The 17,429-nt window shown below is 43.8% G+C and overlaps 1 protein-coding gene across 1 annotated transcript in view; it reads right to left on the bottom strand.

Annotated features, from left to right (window-relative positions):
• The window catches only part of LOC122542178 (protein phosphatase 1 regulatory subunit 12C-like), a 78,254-nt gene that overhangs the window by 36,449 nt on the left and 24,376 nt on the right, over positions 1-17,429 (bottom strand). Inside the window, exons 8-10 of the mRNA XM_043679619.2 lie at positions 8,802-8,971; positions 7,507-7,610; positions 2,420-2,602 (exon numbers count right to left, since the gene is read on the bottom strand). Of these exons, the coding sequence (XP_043535554.2) occupies positions 2,420-2,602; positions 7,507-7,610; positions 8,802-8,971 (457 nt within the window). The remainder of the gene's footprint in view (positions 1-2,419; positions 2,603-7,506; positions 7,611-8,801; positions 8,972-17,429) is intronic.

The following is a 17,429-nucleotide window of genomic DNA, read 5'->3' as shown; positions in this document are numbered from 1 at the left end:
CAGAAATTTTAACATGCAGATACAGGAAACAAGAAAGCAACTTGTAGGTTAATCTTTATTACAAAATTCCTAGAATACAAAAGGAGGAAAGGAGTCTTAGTGCAACTCAGTAGGGCCTTGGTGAGAGAGCACATCTAGAGTATGGTGTATAGATTTAGTCTCCCTGTCTAAAGGAGGAATTATATACTTTGGAGGCAGTGTTACAAAGGTTCACCAAACCAATTCCTAGAATAAACCAATTGCCCCTGGAAGAGTTGGAGGAGACTAGCCTTCTATTTGCCAGAGTCTGAATCAATAAGAAGTGATTGCATTGAAGGATATAAAATTGTTAAAGTTTGACACAGAATTCTGTACTTTGAACAATTCACTTCCTATTACAGCAGTTTAAATCCGTTATGTTTGAAGATAACTTCAAAAAAAAATTAATATATATCTTGACTGCAATGCACTGTTTCACCACAAACTAGCTGACAATGTCAATTAGGTGACTCCACAATTGGGTATAATAATTGTGCAGGAAATAAGTTGAGGGTACAGGCAAAACAACTGAGTCATGTTAATATTTCGAAGAACATTAAAGTCTGTAATTACTGTCTGTGAAACTGAACAGGCATTCTTACAAGTTGATAACTTCCCAGACACCGGGAATCAATGGGTATCAAGGGGCAAACACTCCGCTGGTTAGAGTCAAACCTGGCAGAAAGGAAGATGGTTGTTGTTATGGAGGGTCAGTCATCTCACCTCCAGGACATCTCTGGAGGAGACCCTGAGGGTAGTGTCCTAGGCCCAACAATCTTCAGCTGCTTCATCAATAATTCTCCCTCTATCATAAAGTCAGAAGTGGGGATGTTTGCTGATGACTACATAGTGTTCAGCACCATTCGCGATTCCTCAGATACTGAAGCAGTCCTTGCTCAAATGAGACAAAACCTGGACAATATCCAGGCTTGGGCTGACAAGTAGCAAGTAACATTCATGCCATACAAATGCCAGACAATGACCATCACCAATAACCACCCCTTGACATTCAATGGTATTACCATCACTGAATATCCCACTGTCAACATCTTTGGTGTTACCACTGACAAGAAACTTAACTAGACTCACCACATAAACAGCAACTACAAGAGCTAGTCAGAGAGACTAGGTACAATGTGGCGTGTAATTCAACTCCTGACACCCAAAGTCTATCCACCACAAGGCACAAGTCAGGAGTGTGATGGAATACTCCCCACTTGTCAACACTCAAGCAGCTTGACACCATCCAGGACAAAGCAACCCACTTAATTGGCATATCTACAAACATTCAATCCCTCCACCACCAATGCTCAGTAGCTGCAGTGTGTACTATCCACAAGATGCACTTGCAGAAATTCACCAAAGATCCTCAGACTGCACCTTCAAAACCTACAACCACTTCCATCTACAAGGACAAGGACAAGGGCAGCAGGTACTTGGGAATACCACCACCTGCAAGTTCCCCTCCAAGCCAGTGTCACAAAGGTTGTCCCTTTCTAAAGCTATTCCTTGGCTCAAGGATACGCTGCCCTTGATGTTTTTCAGAGGGGTAATAAACCAGGCCGGTCTCTGATCAGTCTGTACCAAACCACAGATGAAAAGGATTTTGAGAGACCTTTTGTTTATATGTAAACAGATGAGACTTCAGGCCAAAGTGGTTATATTTTAGAAGTGACCTGTAGAATGAAAAGGGAGTGGTCAGCTCTCTAACTGAGCAGTTTAGTTCAGTCTTGAACTGGTAAGGAGTTCAACAGTGACCGGTATAGAAACTCTCTCTCTCTCTCTCTCTCTCTCTCTGCCCTTCAACTTGTAAGCATGTATTCCATTTATATTGGGTTTTAAAGGGAGTTTGCTTATTGGAACTGTTGTGTATATTCAGAACAGCATAAATTAAGTCTAGTTTGGACAGATTGAGTTGTGTAGGGGTTCTGTTCTGTGTGTTTATTGTGTAATTGTGCGAATAAATTTTTGTTTTAAAATTTAGTTGTCAACCTAGCTAACCTACTCCAGGTAATTTTCACTGTACACTTAAAACAAATTGCAACATTATGGTCTGGAGCTGCCTGCTTATGTTATGAGTGGTCTGGCCTAGTCTATAACACCAGTCACCACCCTGACTTGGAAAATGTACTGTGGTTCCTTCACAGTCGTTGGGTCAAAATCCTGGAATTCCCTCCCTACTGGTATTGCAGGTCAACCCACAGCAAGTGGACTGCAGCGATTCAAGGCGGCAGCTCACCTCCACCTTCTCAAGGGCAAATAGGGATGGGCTATCAATGCTGGCCAGCCAGTGACACCAAAGTCCCACAGATGAATTAAAAAAACAGAAAGGTGCAACATGTTCAGCAAATGGAGAACCTACGTTTCAAAAACAGCAAGCCAAATAATGAACTCTACTGACCTTCCCATCAGAGCCCAATCGTGGTGAAGAAGCAGAGCGTTTGATACCACCTAGTGGGATCTTCTCAGCAGAGTGCTGTGCATCAGGTAGCGTGACATAGCTGCCAGTTTTCCGAAGTCCAGTACGCCAAGCTGCAGGAGGAGCTTCTTGCTTGACAGTTAGCTTTGCAAATGAGTCAGTGTCCTGCAGAGAAAAGTAGGAGAGAAAATAAATGCAATGATACCCTAGATGGATATTCCCACTTACATGGATTTAGATACTTGATTGGAAGATGGACGTCTGCACATAGTAAGAAATGAGAAAGAAGGACACGCACAAGACAGTTCTCCCTCGTTAAATGCATTTTCCCCTGGCTGGATAGTCAGGAATCATAGCCTCAGGATAAGGCTTGAGTGGAGGAGAAACTTCAAGCAGAGGCTGTCAATTCTCCATCCTCGTGTGAATGCTCAGTCATATTGATGAGTAACAGATTTATTTTTGAATGATAAGGTTTAAGCAGAGAACACTGGGGGAATAGAGGAGAAAAAAATGCATTAAAGGTCAAGATCCAGCTACAATCTTATGAACATTGACAGGATAGATAGGAAGCACTTTTTCCATTTGTACAGAATCAAGGAAAAATTATTTCTCACAAAGGCATGTGGAAGCTTGAAACACAGCCTGTAGAGAGGTTGAGTCAGAAACGTTTGTAACACTTCAACAGTATTTACATATTCACATAGCCAAAGCCCCCATAGAAGCTAGAGATCAAAAATTTGATAAATGGAATGAGCGTAACCTGATCTTTCTTAACCTTGGCAGATGATGGGCAAAATGGCAGTCTTCTGTGCTGTAAATGTCTGGAAGTCTATATCCACAAATTACTGGTTTGAGCTGACATAACCCTACACATGCTGCTGCTTAAAAATCAGGAAATCTTTACGTACTAATGCTCACCTCTCACTTTTTCTTAGGATGTACTTATTATCAATCCCTACATACTCAAGAAGGCAGAGGTAGTTTCTATTGTTCAACTGTTTCATTGTAAAAGAACTGAACTGTTGGTTTTGGTTTGAAAAGGAAGCCAGAGTAGCATATAGTGAAGAGCCAAGTATTAGAACATAAAGCTACTACTTTGGCATTGAATGTGGGATTCCAGAGATTCAACTACTGTTAAACATGGAACCTTTGGTACTATCCAGATTTGATCACAAAATTTGTTATTTAATAAATAAAGCTCAGGATCGTTTGAAAAAGTAGCCAGTGAGATCAGTTACTTACTAAGAGAATAAAACTACAAAGTGCCATTGGTTGAACATACAATAACCTCTTCTGTACAAAAAGTTAGAACAGATATACAAATACACACAACTCATGTTCTAACATCCAGAATTAATTGGAAGTAATTATGCACAACATACAAAAATGCAGTCAAATACCCCACAGGTCACATCAAAAAGCAAATCAAGTCAGATCCCAGGGATTTCTCAGCAACCCCAGATATTAGTGATGCAATGAGTCAGAGTCTCAATAACACTTTACAACGTTAGTCCAGTTGTTGTCTTTTGAGAATCTTTTGGGATCCTCTCAAAACCACCCCGCCAGACCCGGCCTCAATTGCTCACTCCAGTAGTACACTTGCCTTTCCCAGGTTTGGGAAGCTGGATTTCATTATTTACTCAGACATAGCTCCAACATTTCAGACAGCTGGCTAGCTTCACTAAACCAGTACTGCCCTGAATTTTTTTCCTAAGCTCTAATGTCCCTCAGTTGTACCAAGAGGCGTAGAGGGCAGTGTGGCAGAAGGGGGCTAATAAAATAGAGATGGAGGCAGCAGGGAGATATAGCAAGTCAATCTGGATTGGGGTAGAGAGTTAGATTATGGGGCACGTGCGAGAGGCCTGGAGAACTGTGGGGAAGAGGGGGTAAGCTGCAAAAGGACGAGATGAGGAGGAAAGGCAACTGGAGTAGTATAGGGAGACCACACACACACACACACACACACACACACACACACACACACACAGCTGAGTAAGAGATTCAGAAGCTTTCGATCACGGAGGTAATGACAAAACATCGTGAAATGTTGCATATATTCACAGAATCGTAGAATCCCTACAGTGTAGAAGCAGGCCATCCAGCCCATCAAGTCCACACAGACTCTCTGAAAAGCATCCCAGCCAGACGCACCCCCCCCTGCAATTCTGCATTTCCCATGGCTAATTCACCTAGCCTATACATGCCTGGTCACTATGGGCAATTTACCTTGGCTAATCCAACTAATCTACACATCTTTGGACTGCGGTAGGAAACCGGAGTGCCTGGAGGAAACCCACACAGACACTGGCAGAATGTGCAAACTCCACACAGACAGTTGCCAGAGGCTAGAATCGAACCCGGGTCCCTGATGCTGTGAGCCAATAGTGCTAACCACTGAGTCACCGTGCCAACCACAAAAGACGACAAGCAATCGGGACTTGTCTGGAAGTTACTACATAGGAATACTGTACTGGATGGTATTGCAATGAATACCATGTCAGTTGTCAAATTTAAATCCGAGAGGGAGACATGATGCAGTTTAAAAATAGGGGTAGCAAATGCTTAGTTAGAATATTCTAGCTTCATGAATATACAGTGGAAATTCTCTAGCTGCGGCTTCTCCAAACTGGATGCTATATTTAGAGTGATTGTTGTTTATTAAAACTTGAGTATGTTATTTTGAAATAAATTCTGTTGCTAACATCTACCTGTTGTCTTGTCCCAATTTAATAATTACCGTATTTAGGAGATTAATGTTTTCATTGTTTGTTGTGGCTTTAGATTTGTGGCTGATAATTATTGAAGGCAATAAATGAATTATTCTAATTCTATTAAGAAGCTCAAATGCCCATTACAGCAGCACAAATATAGAAAGCAAGGTTACTACATAACTGCATCACCTAATTGAAAAGGAATTTGTGCAAATTAAGGGATTAAAAGTGCCCACAAAGAAAAATTGTGCTTTGTATTATAGAATACCAAGTAACATGGAAGGTTGGGTTAAAAATCAAAATGAAGTAGAAGGCCATAATCTGTGCTCCCATAGCTGCAGCCAAATACTAGCCTCTCCACCATCTTCCATAAGCAATTCACCAAAGTGAAACATTACTCCTCTATGTTTTGCACTGTTTGCTTGTTAACAAAGTCATAACTGAAAATGGAGCAACGTGCTCTGAATGCAATCCTATTCTGATCGAGCTGAGCATTCACAGTTGCAAAACAAATTATACAGCTAAAAATAACTGAAATGGCTTTAGTCTGCAAAGTTTTTCACATTTAGGTCAGTCACGTGCTACCTCAGGTTGCAAAAGCATTAGTGCTTTATCTTGCTCATTTCCACCATCTCATCCTTTATCATCTGTACACAATTGTGATGCTAATGGGGCTACATAAACAATGATACTTCCTGCAATATTTCTTGCTCCTTCAAATTAACTTTCCTGCCTACACAGTTTCAACAGCACTTAGTGCTCGAGATGTCTTCATTAATTGCATCCTACCCTCTTTGCACAGGAGACACAAGAAATAGACTCATGGTTTAACATGTCCAAACCTGACCACAGTCGTTCGTTTAGCTTTCTGTTGCCTCTTCAAAACACATTCTACTCTACTTATTTTGCCTTTATTGCAAACAATGATCCATGACTTGGATGCAAGTCTGCTCGCTGAGCTAGAAGGTTCGTTTTCAGACGCTTCGTCAGTAAGCCTCTAGCGAAGCTTCATGGGAGGCTCACTGATTATGTTACCTAGTATGGTGATGAAACGAACCTTCCAGCAGAGTGAGTAGAACCTCAACCTGAGCTACAAGTCTTCTCAAAACTCAATCCGTGGCTTATCTGTTATTTTATTTTACCTCCGACTCAGTTATTAAATCTAGCTTCACACTATATTCTGATTGCACTAACAAGATCTGCTGTACACAAGCCTTCGCAACTCTAACACCCTCCCCCTTATCTGGGCTCTAGGCATCCAGGTCTCTCCAGTAAAACCCTTACTCTCTCCTAACCTGTTCAACCTCCAGCAGGTCACCTTTAAATTCAAGAAATGCAGATTTAAATATATATGGGACAAAAGATTTAGCAATTACTGGCCAAATCTAGCACGCCAAGCCAAACACTATTGGGCCTTGTCAAATATTCACTCACACTCCAGATCATTCTTCAACACAAAGATAACCCTGATTACCTTGCAAGGACTGCAATAAATATTACACTGGACAGACGAGCACCAACTAGCCACCAAAAGACATGAACAACTATCACTAGTTTCCATACACACAGATGAAAAGGGACACCAGTTCAACTGGGACAATACATCCATCCTAGGACAGGCTAAACAAAGACACGCACAGGAATTCCTAGAGGCCTGACATTCAAAACAGAACTCCATTAACAAACATATCGATTTGGATCCCATTTACCAACCTCTCAGAAAAAAGAACCAGAAGTGATATCACCCACCACAGACCAAGACACAAATAGCAAGTGGGACAGAACACTAGCACTTCAGAGGCTGATGACAAAACATCAGAGAACAAATCTACCAGCTCAGTGAGCAACACTTACAACATAATCCTGATTGTTTTCCTTCACCAGGTTTCACATGTACACTGAAATCTGCCAGCTCTGCCTCACTAACTAGTGTCGTTGGCCTATGGACCAGCCAAAGCTGCAGTCTTTGACCCTTGCCATAAACACTGTTCCATCCGCAACGATTGCTCCCTGATCACTACCTCAGGCAGAGCTAGCAGGATTAGGGCCGGTTTGATTCAGAGGTCAGGTCAAGTCCACCAGCGTAAATGTTATCTACTCCCATCTTCATAATTCCAACCGTCAGTTCATCTGTTGCTGAAACCCCAACTCATGCTTTCATTAGTGCCAGTCTCTCCTATTCCAACTCCTCTCTCAGCTTCTGGGAACCTGAGCCCACACAAGTCTCTCATGTTACATGGATGTTGAGGAACAGTAAAGAAGACAGTCCTAATTCATGAGTTTCTCTACTTTGGTTTCTGTGCACAACAGAAACTTTTAGTTCAGCATTGCAACAAAGCCATCATTCAATGCTCTTACCTGCAGGCTTGATGGTGCAAGGGTGACAGTAGGCGCTAGAGGAATAACTTCAGTGCCATTTAAGTTATTGGTGTCGTTACTGACGACTGGTTTCTTGTTCTTTTCTGTGCAAAAAAGTTAAAGGAAATTCTGCTCAGCAACAAAGAACAACTGATGCATACAAAACGGATAGAAGTAGACCATTTGGCCCATCCAGTCGTTCTGCCATTCAATAAAGATCATGGCTGATTGATTTGCACTTCAAATTCCACATTCTTGCCTATTCTTGGTAACTTTGGATTTCCTTACCTAACAAGAATCCACCTACCTCCATCTTAAAAAGATGTTTTATGATAACAGCTTTCACACCAGAGGCACAGGCTTCCAAAGTTGCACAACCCTCAGAATATAAACCAGTTCCTCATCTCCATCCTCAAACAGCAACATCAAATTTTAAAACAGCGCTGCCTAATTTGAAAACAACGTGGCAGGACATTTTCTACAACAAAAAAACATTATGCCTTATGTTTGTGCCATGTACTGAAATGGTTTTAATTAGACAAACTCCTATTTTCCATCCTTATTTAGTTGTGACAGAGACACGTATTTGTCCAATTATAAAAAATAGCTTGATTATATCAGAGTATATTTTATTGTGGTTCTGTTCGCCGAGCTGGAAGTTTTTGTTGCAAACGTTTCATCCCCTGGCTAGGCGACATCATCAGTGCTTTGGGAGCCTCCTGCGAAGCGCTTCTTTGATGTTTCCTCCGGCGTTTATAGTGGTCTGTCCCTGCCGCTTCCGGTTGTCAGTTTCAGCTGTCCGCTGTAGTGGTTGGTATATTGGGTCCAGGTCGATGTGTTTGTTGATGGAGTTTGTGGATGAATGCCATGCCCTAGAGGCATGGCATTCATCCACAAACTCCATCAACAAACACATCGACCTGGACCCAATATACCAACCACTACAGCGGACAGCTGAAACTGACAACCGGAAGCGGCAGGGACAGACCACTATAAACGCCGGAGGAAACATCAAAGAAGCGCTTCGCACGAGGCTCCCAAAGCACTGATGATGTCGCCTAGCCAGGGGACGAAACGTTTGCAACAAAAACTTCCAGCTCGGCGAACAGAACCACAACAACGAGCACCCGAGCTACAAATCTTCGCACAAACTTTGAAGAGTATATTTTACTTTGAGATTGAAAATAAAATGTGTAATCACATCATTCTAATCTTTATTTTTAAGTAAAAAAGGTGTCTATGAAATAGGCAAAATATTTTGCTGTTTCTCCCCCCAAAAATTAAGTTGTCATTACCAGTTTCACATTCTGAATCAGACTCCGATGCCTCCTCAGTTTCTGAACTCGAACTGCTGGATTCCTCTTTCTTGCTTTCATCCAAAGACAAGGCTTCCAACGTCTTACGCTCCTTTGACAGGTCTTGCACAGAGATCTTCTCCTTGCTGCTCATCCTACACACAGAGCTCCTGGTAAAACAGAAGTGGAATTAGAGAAAGGATGGAAACCAAAAACCTTTGTGCAGTAAATGTCTGACTACAAAAAAATGGAATATCAAGTCTGTGCCGGTCAAAATTACAACCATCTAACTTTGAATCTCATTTTCCATCACTTTGCCCACTGCTCTGTAATATCAAGGAATACAAGTGCATGCCTAAATATTCTGAGTGATAAGGGTTTCTGTTCTAGCACCCATAAAAGTCAGCAGGTTCCAGATTCCTAATACCCTTTGGGTGAAAATAAATGTTTGCCTCCTCCTCGAAACCTCACACACCGTAAACCTATGCCGCCTGGTCACTGATCCCTCATGAAGGGAAAAGATCTTTTCTGGTTATAAGTTTGCTCAGTGAGCTGGTAGACTTTTTTTCTCAGATGTTTTGTCACCATGCTAGGCAACATCATCATCGACAAACTGCTGGTGTTCTGTCCCACTTGCTTTTTTGTGTGTCTTGGTCTGTTGTGGTGGGTGATATCACTTCTGGTTCATTTTTCTGACAAGTTGGTAAATGGGGTCCAAACCAACATGTTAATTGAGTTCTGGTTTGAATGCCAGGCCTCTAGGAATTCCTGTGTGTGTCTTTGTTTGGATGTATTGTCCCAGTTGAACTGGTGTCCCTTTTCGTTGGCGTGTATGGAAACTAGTGATAGTTGGTCATGTGTTTTGGTGGCTAGTTGGTGCTCCCGTATCCTGTGCTAGTTTCTTGCCCATCTGTCCAACATAATGTTTGTTGCAGTCCTTGCAGGGTATTCTGTATGTGACGTTCTGCTAGTTGTTGGTATGGGGTCCTATAAATTCACCAGGAGATGTTTCAGTGTGGTGGTAAGTTTGTGGGTTACCATGATGCCTATGGAAGACAATAGGCTGGTTGTTATCTCCAAGATATCTTTAATGTATTTTGAGTGCGAGCAGAAGCGGAGGTAAGACAAACCTGAAAGACTGCAGCGAAGGTAAGGCAGCTTTTAAAAATTACTTACCGGTAGCGGACAGCGGTGTTTTCCCTTTCACAGAAGGAGCGAGAGCAGCGGAGGAAGTGAAGAGGACCAGAGGGGCAGCCGGGAAGGAAAGCAGTGACCATATATATCAGCAAGGCGGCTAAACCAGAGACTCTACAACTGTAGTGTCTCCGACCCGCCCTCCTCCTCTAACCTAGTTAATAAGATAAGGTTCATTCTAAACTTCCTCTATTGAATATAAGTTTGTTATTAATTTTATAGCAACTTGAACTAAGCTTTCTACTTTAGTACCGAATGGGTGTTCAGATAAGTCAGGTATGGATGTTAGGGCAGTTGCTTGCTCCTCCTGCAGAATGTCTCCGCTGGCTACATCTGCGGGAAGTGCACCCAGCTCCAGCTCCTTGAAAACCGTGTTAGGGAATTGGTGCTGGAGCTAGATGAACTACGAATCATTCGGGAGGCTGAGGGGGTAATTGAGAGGAGTTACCGGGAGTTGGTCACTCCTAAGGCTCAGGACAAGGATAGATGGGTTACAGTTAGGGGGAGGAAAAGGGACAGATAGACAGTGCAGAGATCCCCTGTGGACATTCCCCTCAGCAATAAGTATACCGTTTTGGATACTGCTGGGGGGGATGGGGGGGGGGGTGGGGGGGGGGGGGGGGATGACCTACGAGAGGAAAGCCATAGCAGTCAGTTCTCTGGCACTGAGCCTGACTCTGTGGCAAAGAAGGGAAGGGGGCAGAATAGAAAAGTACTCGTGGTAGGAGACTCGATAGTTAGGGGAAAATCGACAGGAGATTTTGTGGTCAGGATCGGGATTCCCGGAAGGTATGTTGCCTCCCTGGTGCCAGGGTCCGGGACCTCTCCGATCGGGTGTATAAGGTTCTACAAGGGGAGGGCGAACAGCCAGAAACCGTGTTACATATTGGCACTAATGATATAGCCAGGAAAAGGATCGAGGATATAAAAAGTGATTTCAGGGAGTTAGGATGGAAGCTGCAAAGCAGGACGAACAGAGTAGTGTTCTCTAGTTTACTACTGGTGCCACGAGATAGCGAGGCGAGGAACAGGGAGAGGGCGCAGCTTAACACGTGGCTGCACAGCTGGTGTAGGAGGGAGGGAGGGCTTCAGATATGTAGATAATTGGGATGCCTTCTGGGGAAGATGGGACCTGTACGAGAAGGACGGGTTGCATCTGAACTGGAAGGGGACCAATGTCCTAGGTGGAAGATTTGCTCAAGTAGTTCGAGAGGGTTTAAACTAGTATGGCAGGGGGTTGGGAACCTGAGCTGTATACCAGAGATGAGAGTTGATGCAGATTAGGCAATAGCAAGAGGTAGCTGGTCTACCAGCTAGTGGGAAGGATTTTCCTGGGAAGGAACCAAGGGATCAGTTAAAGTGCGTTTGCTTTAACGCAAGGTGTATCAGGAATAAAAGTGATGAACTTAGAGCATGGATCAGTACCTGGTGCTATGATGTTGGGGCCATAACACAGACATGGGTTTCTCAGGGGCAGGAATGGTTGCTAGATGTTCCAGGGTTTAGAGCATTTAAAAAGAATAGGGAGGGAGAAAAAGAGGAGGGGTGTAGCGCTACTAATCAGAGAGGGTATCACAGTACAGAAGCTTCCATTGTTGAGGAAGATCTGCCTACCAAGTCAGTATGGGTGGAAATTAGGAACAGCAAGGGAGCAGTCACCTCATTAGGGGTTTACTACAGGCCCCCCAATAGCAGCAGGGAGATGGAAGAAAGCACAGGTCAGCAGATTTTGGAAAAGTGTGGACGTAGTAGGGTTGTTGTAATGGGTGACTTTAACTTTCCCAATATTGATTGGAACCTCCTTTGAGCAGAAGACTTGAATGGAGCTGTTTTTGTAAGGTGTGTTCAGGAGGGTTTCCTAACTCAGTACGTTGACAGGCTGACGAGGGGAGAGGCCATTCTAGACTTGGTGCTCGGAAACGAGCCGGGGCAGGTATCAGATCTTGTGGTGAGAGCGCATTTTGGTGATAGTGACCACAACTGCCTCACATTCTACATATGATTTGGAGATGCCGGTGTTGGACTGGGGTGTACAAAGTTAAAAATCACACAACACCAGGTTATAGTCCAACAGGTTTAATTGGAAGCACACTAGCTTTCGGAGCGACGCTCCTTCACAATCACCTGAAGGAGCGTCGCTCCGAAAGCTAGTGTGCTTCCAATTAAACCTGTCGGACTAAAACCTGGTGTTGTGTGATTTTTAACATTCTACATAGCTATGGAGAAGGAGAGGATTAGGCAAAATGGGAGGATATTTAATTGGGGAAGAGGAAACTATGATGCGATTAGACATGAGTTAGGAAGCATGGATTGGGAGCAATTGTTCCATGGTAAAGGCACTATAGACATGTGGAGACTGTTTAAGGAACAGTTTTTGCATGTGATGAATAAATATGTCCCTCTGAGACAGGCAAGAAGTGGTAAGATAAAGGAACCTTGGATGACGAGAGCGGTGGAGCTTCTCGTCAAAAGGAAAAAAGGTAGCTTACATAAGGTGGAGGAAGCTAGGGTCAAGCTCAGCTCTAGAGGATTACAGGCAGGCGAGGAAAGAGCTTAAAAATGGTCCGAGGGGAGCCAGAAGGGGGCACAAGAAAGGCTTGGCAGAATGGATTACGGGGAACACAAAGGCATTTTACACTTATGTGAGAAATAAGAGAATGGTCAAAGAAAGAGTAGGGCCGATCAGGGATAGCATAGGGAATTTGTGTGTGGAGTCTGAGGAGGTAGGGGAAGCCCAAAATGAGTTTTTTGCTTCTGTCTTTGTGAAAGAAACGAACTTTGTAGTGAATGAAACCTTTGAAGAGCAGGTGTGCATGCTGAAATGGATAGAGATAGAGGAAGCTGATGTGCTGAAAATTTTGTCAAACATTAAGATTGACAAGTTGCCAGGCCCAGACCAGATTTGTTCTCGGCTGCTTTGGGAAACGAGAAATGCAATTGCTTCGCCACTTGCGAAGATCTTTGCATCCTCGCTCTACACTGAAATCGTACCAGAGGACTGGAGAGAGGTAAATGTAATTCCTCTCTTCAAGAAAGGAAATAGGGAAATCCCCAGCAATTACAGATCAGTCAGTCTCACGTCTGTCGTCTGCAAGGTGCTATAAAGGACTCTGAGGGATAGGGTTCGAGACCATCTGGAAGAGCATGGCTTGATTAAATGCAGTCAACACGGCTTTGTGAGGGGCAGGTCATGCCTCACAAACCTTAGAGTTCTTTGAGGATGTGACTAGAAAACTTGATGAGGGTCGAGCTGTGGATGTGGTGTATATGGACTTCAGCAAGGCATTTGATAAGGTTCCCAATGGTAGGCTCATTCAGAAGGTCTGGAGGAATGGGATACAAGGGAACTTAGCTGTCTGGATACAGAATTGGCTGGCCAACAGAAGACAGCGAGTGGTAGTAGAAGGAAAATATTCTGCCTGGAAGTCAGTGGTGAGTGGTGTTCCACAGGGCTCTGTCCTTGGGCCTCTACTGTTTGTAATTTTTATTCATGACTTGGATGAGGAGATTGAAGGATGGGTCAGCAAGTTTGCAGACGACACAAAGGTTGGAGGTGTCATTGACAGTAGAGGGCTGTTGTAGGCTGCAGCGGGACATTGACAGGATGCAGAGATGGGCTGAGAGGTGGCAGATGAAGTTCAACCTGGATAAATGCGAGGTGATGCATTTTGGAAGGTTGAATTTGAAAGCGGAGTACAGGATTAAGGATAGGATTCTTGGCAGTGTGGAGGAACAGAGGGATCTTGGCGTGCAGGTACATAGATCCCTTAAAATGGCCATCCAGGTGGTCAGGGTTGTTAAGAAAGCATATGGTGTTTTGGTTTTCATTAACAGGGGTTTGAGTTTAAGAGTCGTGAGATCTTGTTGCAGCTCTATAAAACTTTGGTTAGACCGCACTTGGAATACTGCGTCCAGTTCTGGTCGCCCTATTATAGGAAAGATGTGGATGCTTTGGAGAGGGTTCAGAGGAGGTTTACCAGGATGCTGCCTGGACTGGAGGGCTTATCTTATGAAGAGAGGTTGACTGAGCTCGGACCTTTTTCATTGGAGAAGAGGAGGAGGAGAGGGGACCTAATTGAGGTATACAAGATAATGAGAGGCATAGATAGAGTCGATAGCCAGAGACTATTTCCCAGGGCAGAAATGACTAACACGAGGGGTCATAGTTTTAAGCTGGTTGGAGGAAAGTATAGAGGGGATGTCAGAGGAGGGTTCTTTACACAGAGTTGTGAGAGCATGGAATGTGTTGACAACAGCAGTTGTGGAAGCAAGGTCATTGGGGACATTTAAGAGACTACTGGACATGCATATGGTCACAGAAATTTGAGGGTGCACACATGAGGATCAATGGTCGGCACAACGTCGTGAGCTGAAGGGCCTGTTCTGTGCTGTACTGTTCTATATTCTATAGCAGGGTGGCTAGAGTCTCTGGCCATGATGTGTCTTCTTGTTTAGGTCTGTTGTGCAGGAATTGGCAGACTGCGCTTAATCGGGTTCCTGTTGTCCCCAAACATGTCGTACAGGTGTTTTTCTTAGTTCCTGGGTGGTGCAGTGTGTTGTGGCTCGTTTAAATAATGTCCGGATGCAGTTCCGTTTGTGGGTGTTGGGATGGTTGCTCCTGTAGTTGAGTATCTGGTCAGTGTGTGTGTGTGTGTGTCTTTCCTGTAAATAATTGTCTGTCACTTTAGTTTTGCATTCACTTTGGCTTTGCGTTCTACTGTAACACCTAGCAACGCAAACCGAATCACCTAGAAGACTCAAGCCACTCCATCCACTCCACCCAGGAATTCCTTGGGCAGCACAGTGGCACAGCGGTTAGCACTGCTGCCTCACAGCACCAGATACCCAGGTCCAATTCCCGCCTCAGGTAACTGTCTGTGTGGAGTTTGCACATTCTCCCAGTGTCTGCGTGGGTTTCCTCCAGGTGCTCCGGTTTCCTCCCACAGTCCAAAAATGTGCAGGTTAGGTGATTTGGCCATGCTAAATTGCCCGTAGTGTTAGGTGAAGGGGTAAATGTAGGGGAATGGGTCTGGGTGGGTCGGTGTGGACTTGTTGGGCCGAAGGGCCTGTTTCCACACTAAGTAATCTAATCTAATCCTTAACAAAGACACCAAGGTAGAGGACGACGAGGTCATTGTGCCCTTTGACATGACAGCCCTATTCACATCAATAAACATCAGCCTAGCCAAGGAAACGCTGGCCTCCCTGCTAGATGAAGCAAGAACACAAACACCTGACAGCACCAACTCCATCAGCACAGACAGCATCCTCAAACTCATAGAACCATGCTTCACAACCCACTTCACCTTCAACGACAAGCTTTACAAACAAATCAATGGGATGTCTACGAGATCACCAATATCAGGACTCTAAGCAAAAGCATTTATGCAGAGGAACAACCCTTCCCACGATCCAGCTCAAGCTTTGGGTCTGCTATTAGATTCCCTACAATATGGAACCAGGCCCTTCAGCCCAACAAGTCCACACCGACCCTCTGAAGAGTAACCCACCCAGACACATTCTCCTTCCCTATTCCTCTGCATTTCCCCCGACTAATGCACCTTATCTGCACATCCCTGAACACCATGGGCAATTTAGCATGGCCAATTCATCGTAGGGGGGAAAACCCACGCAGACACAGGGACAGTCTGCCCGAAGCAGGAATTGAACACTTCCAGAATCTTTAGCTACCCTGCCAGACATTAAAGACATCTTGGAGATGACGACTAGACTACTCCGACCCTGAGGCATCATAGTAGCCCATAAACCTACCACCACGCTGAAACATCGCCTGATGAATTTAAAAGGATCCCATACCAACCACCAGCAGACCAAACATCATATACATTAGTCGTCCCGTAACCGCAGGGGACATGTTCCAATATCTACTGCAGAAGCCCGAAACCACAGGTGCGAACCCATTCAATTAAATGGGAAACTTGCCTTCCTGGCAGCCTGCTGGCCCCTGGTTCTGGAAGGTTCCGTTATATGTTTGGGCTGCGGTAAAACGTGGGTAACTGAAACCATGGAAATGGGACCTGTGGATATGGGGTCGTCCTGTACAAAAATACACTGCAAGGACTGCAACAAACATTACATTAGACAAATGGGCAGGAAACTATCCACCAGGATACATGAGCACCAACCAGCCACCAAAAGACATGACCAACTATCACTAGTATCCATACACACAGACGAAGAGGGACATCACTTCAACATGGTCAATACATCCTGGGTCAGGCTAAATAAAGACACACTCAGGAACTCGTAGAGGCCAGCATTCAAACAGGAACTCCATTAACAAACTATCAAATTGAACCCCATTTATCCCATTCAGAAAAAGAAAGAATAGAAGTGGTGTCACACAACAGACCAAGATAGATAAATAGCAAGTGGGACAGAACATCAGTGCTTCACCAGAGGCTCACTGATCATGTTACCTAGCATGGTGACAAATGATCTGTGAACAAATCCATCAGCTCAGCGAGCAAGCTTGCAACCTAAGCTACAAATCTTCTCCAAAATTGCAAAGTTCCTTTCTGTCGACCCAACATATGCTCCACATAATTTTACACAAATTAAATCATGTTTCCCCTCTGTTCTAAGGAAAAAAACCCAGTTAGCCAATTTCACTTCATAACTAACCCACAAGTTGGGAACCCTGCGAAAGAACAAACTACATATAAACAGGTTCACCAGCAAACAATATTGTACTTGGACATTGCGGTACTGTTTTTTTCTGTTCATTTCAAAGCAAGTTAATCAGTTCAACTAACTGAAATCAGTTTTTCTTTTTAAAAAAAAGCATAATGTACGACTGGAATTGCTCTAGATACTTATCCACATCATCAATAATATGTTGAGCTTCTGGTTTAATCAGCCATCAACCTCCCAACAGATTTTCTTCCTGTGATCCTACAATTAACAGCTTTGCGCTTCACTTGGCCACTAGCAATTCATTTTAGCCGCTTTGATTTGCTGTTCGTAATGCTTGCCAGTTCAACTTCCATTTCTTACAATGGACAGGTTCACGTGAAAAGAGTTCTCCCTATTCTGCACAATGGATGCTAAACGTTGGTTGCACCACTGCAGTAATTGGTTAAAAAAAAAAGTGCTGAATGTTGTGGACCAGCATTGAATAAACTAAAATATCTAATGTGACTGCTTGTTTTAAACATTGGGAACAATAACTTATTTACGCTTGCAATCACCTTTTTAAAAACATGAAATTTTGCTTTCATATCCTATTTTCCATTGTCCTCAATCCCTTTCGGGAACTAAAGTTCACATATACTTTTCTAGCCAAGAAATAGGAGGGGAGATAATCAGTTTGGGCTCAGGAGGAGACAAATGCACCATAGGACCCCATCCATCCACCAACCCTGCCCCTTTGGACATCAATTATTTGGTATATAGCTGCAGAGAGAAAGATAT

The sequence above is a fragment of the Chiloscyllium plagiosum genome, unplaced genomic scaffold, assembly GCF_037043375.1.
Source record: "Chiloscyllium plagiosum isolate Xiang-an unplaced genomic scaffold, Cpla_swu_hap1 HiC_scaffold_33, whole genome shotgun sequence".
Lineage (NCBI taxonomy): Eukaryota > Metazoa > Chordata > Chondrichthyes > Orectolobiformes > Hemiscylliidae > Chiloscyllium > Chiloscyllium plagiosum.
Note: the sequence above shows the minus strand (reverse complement) of the source record. Positions and strands in the feature narration are given on the sequence as shown.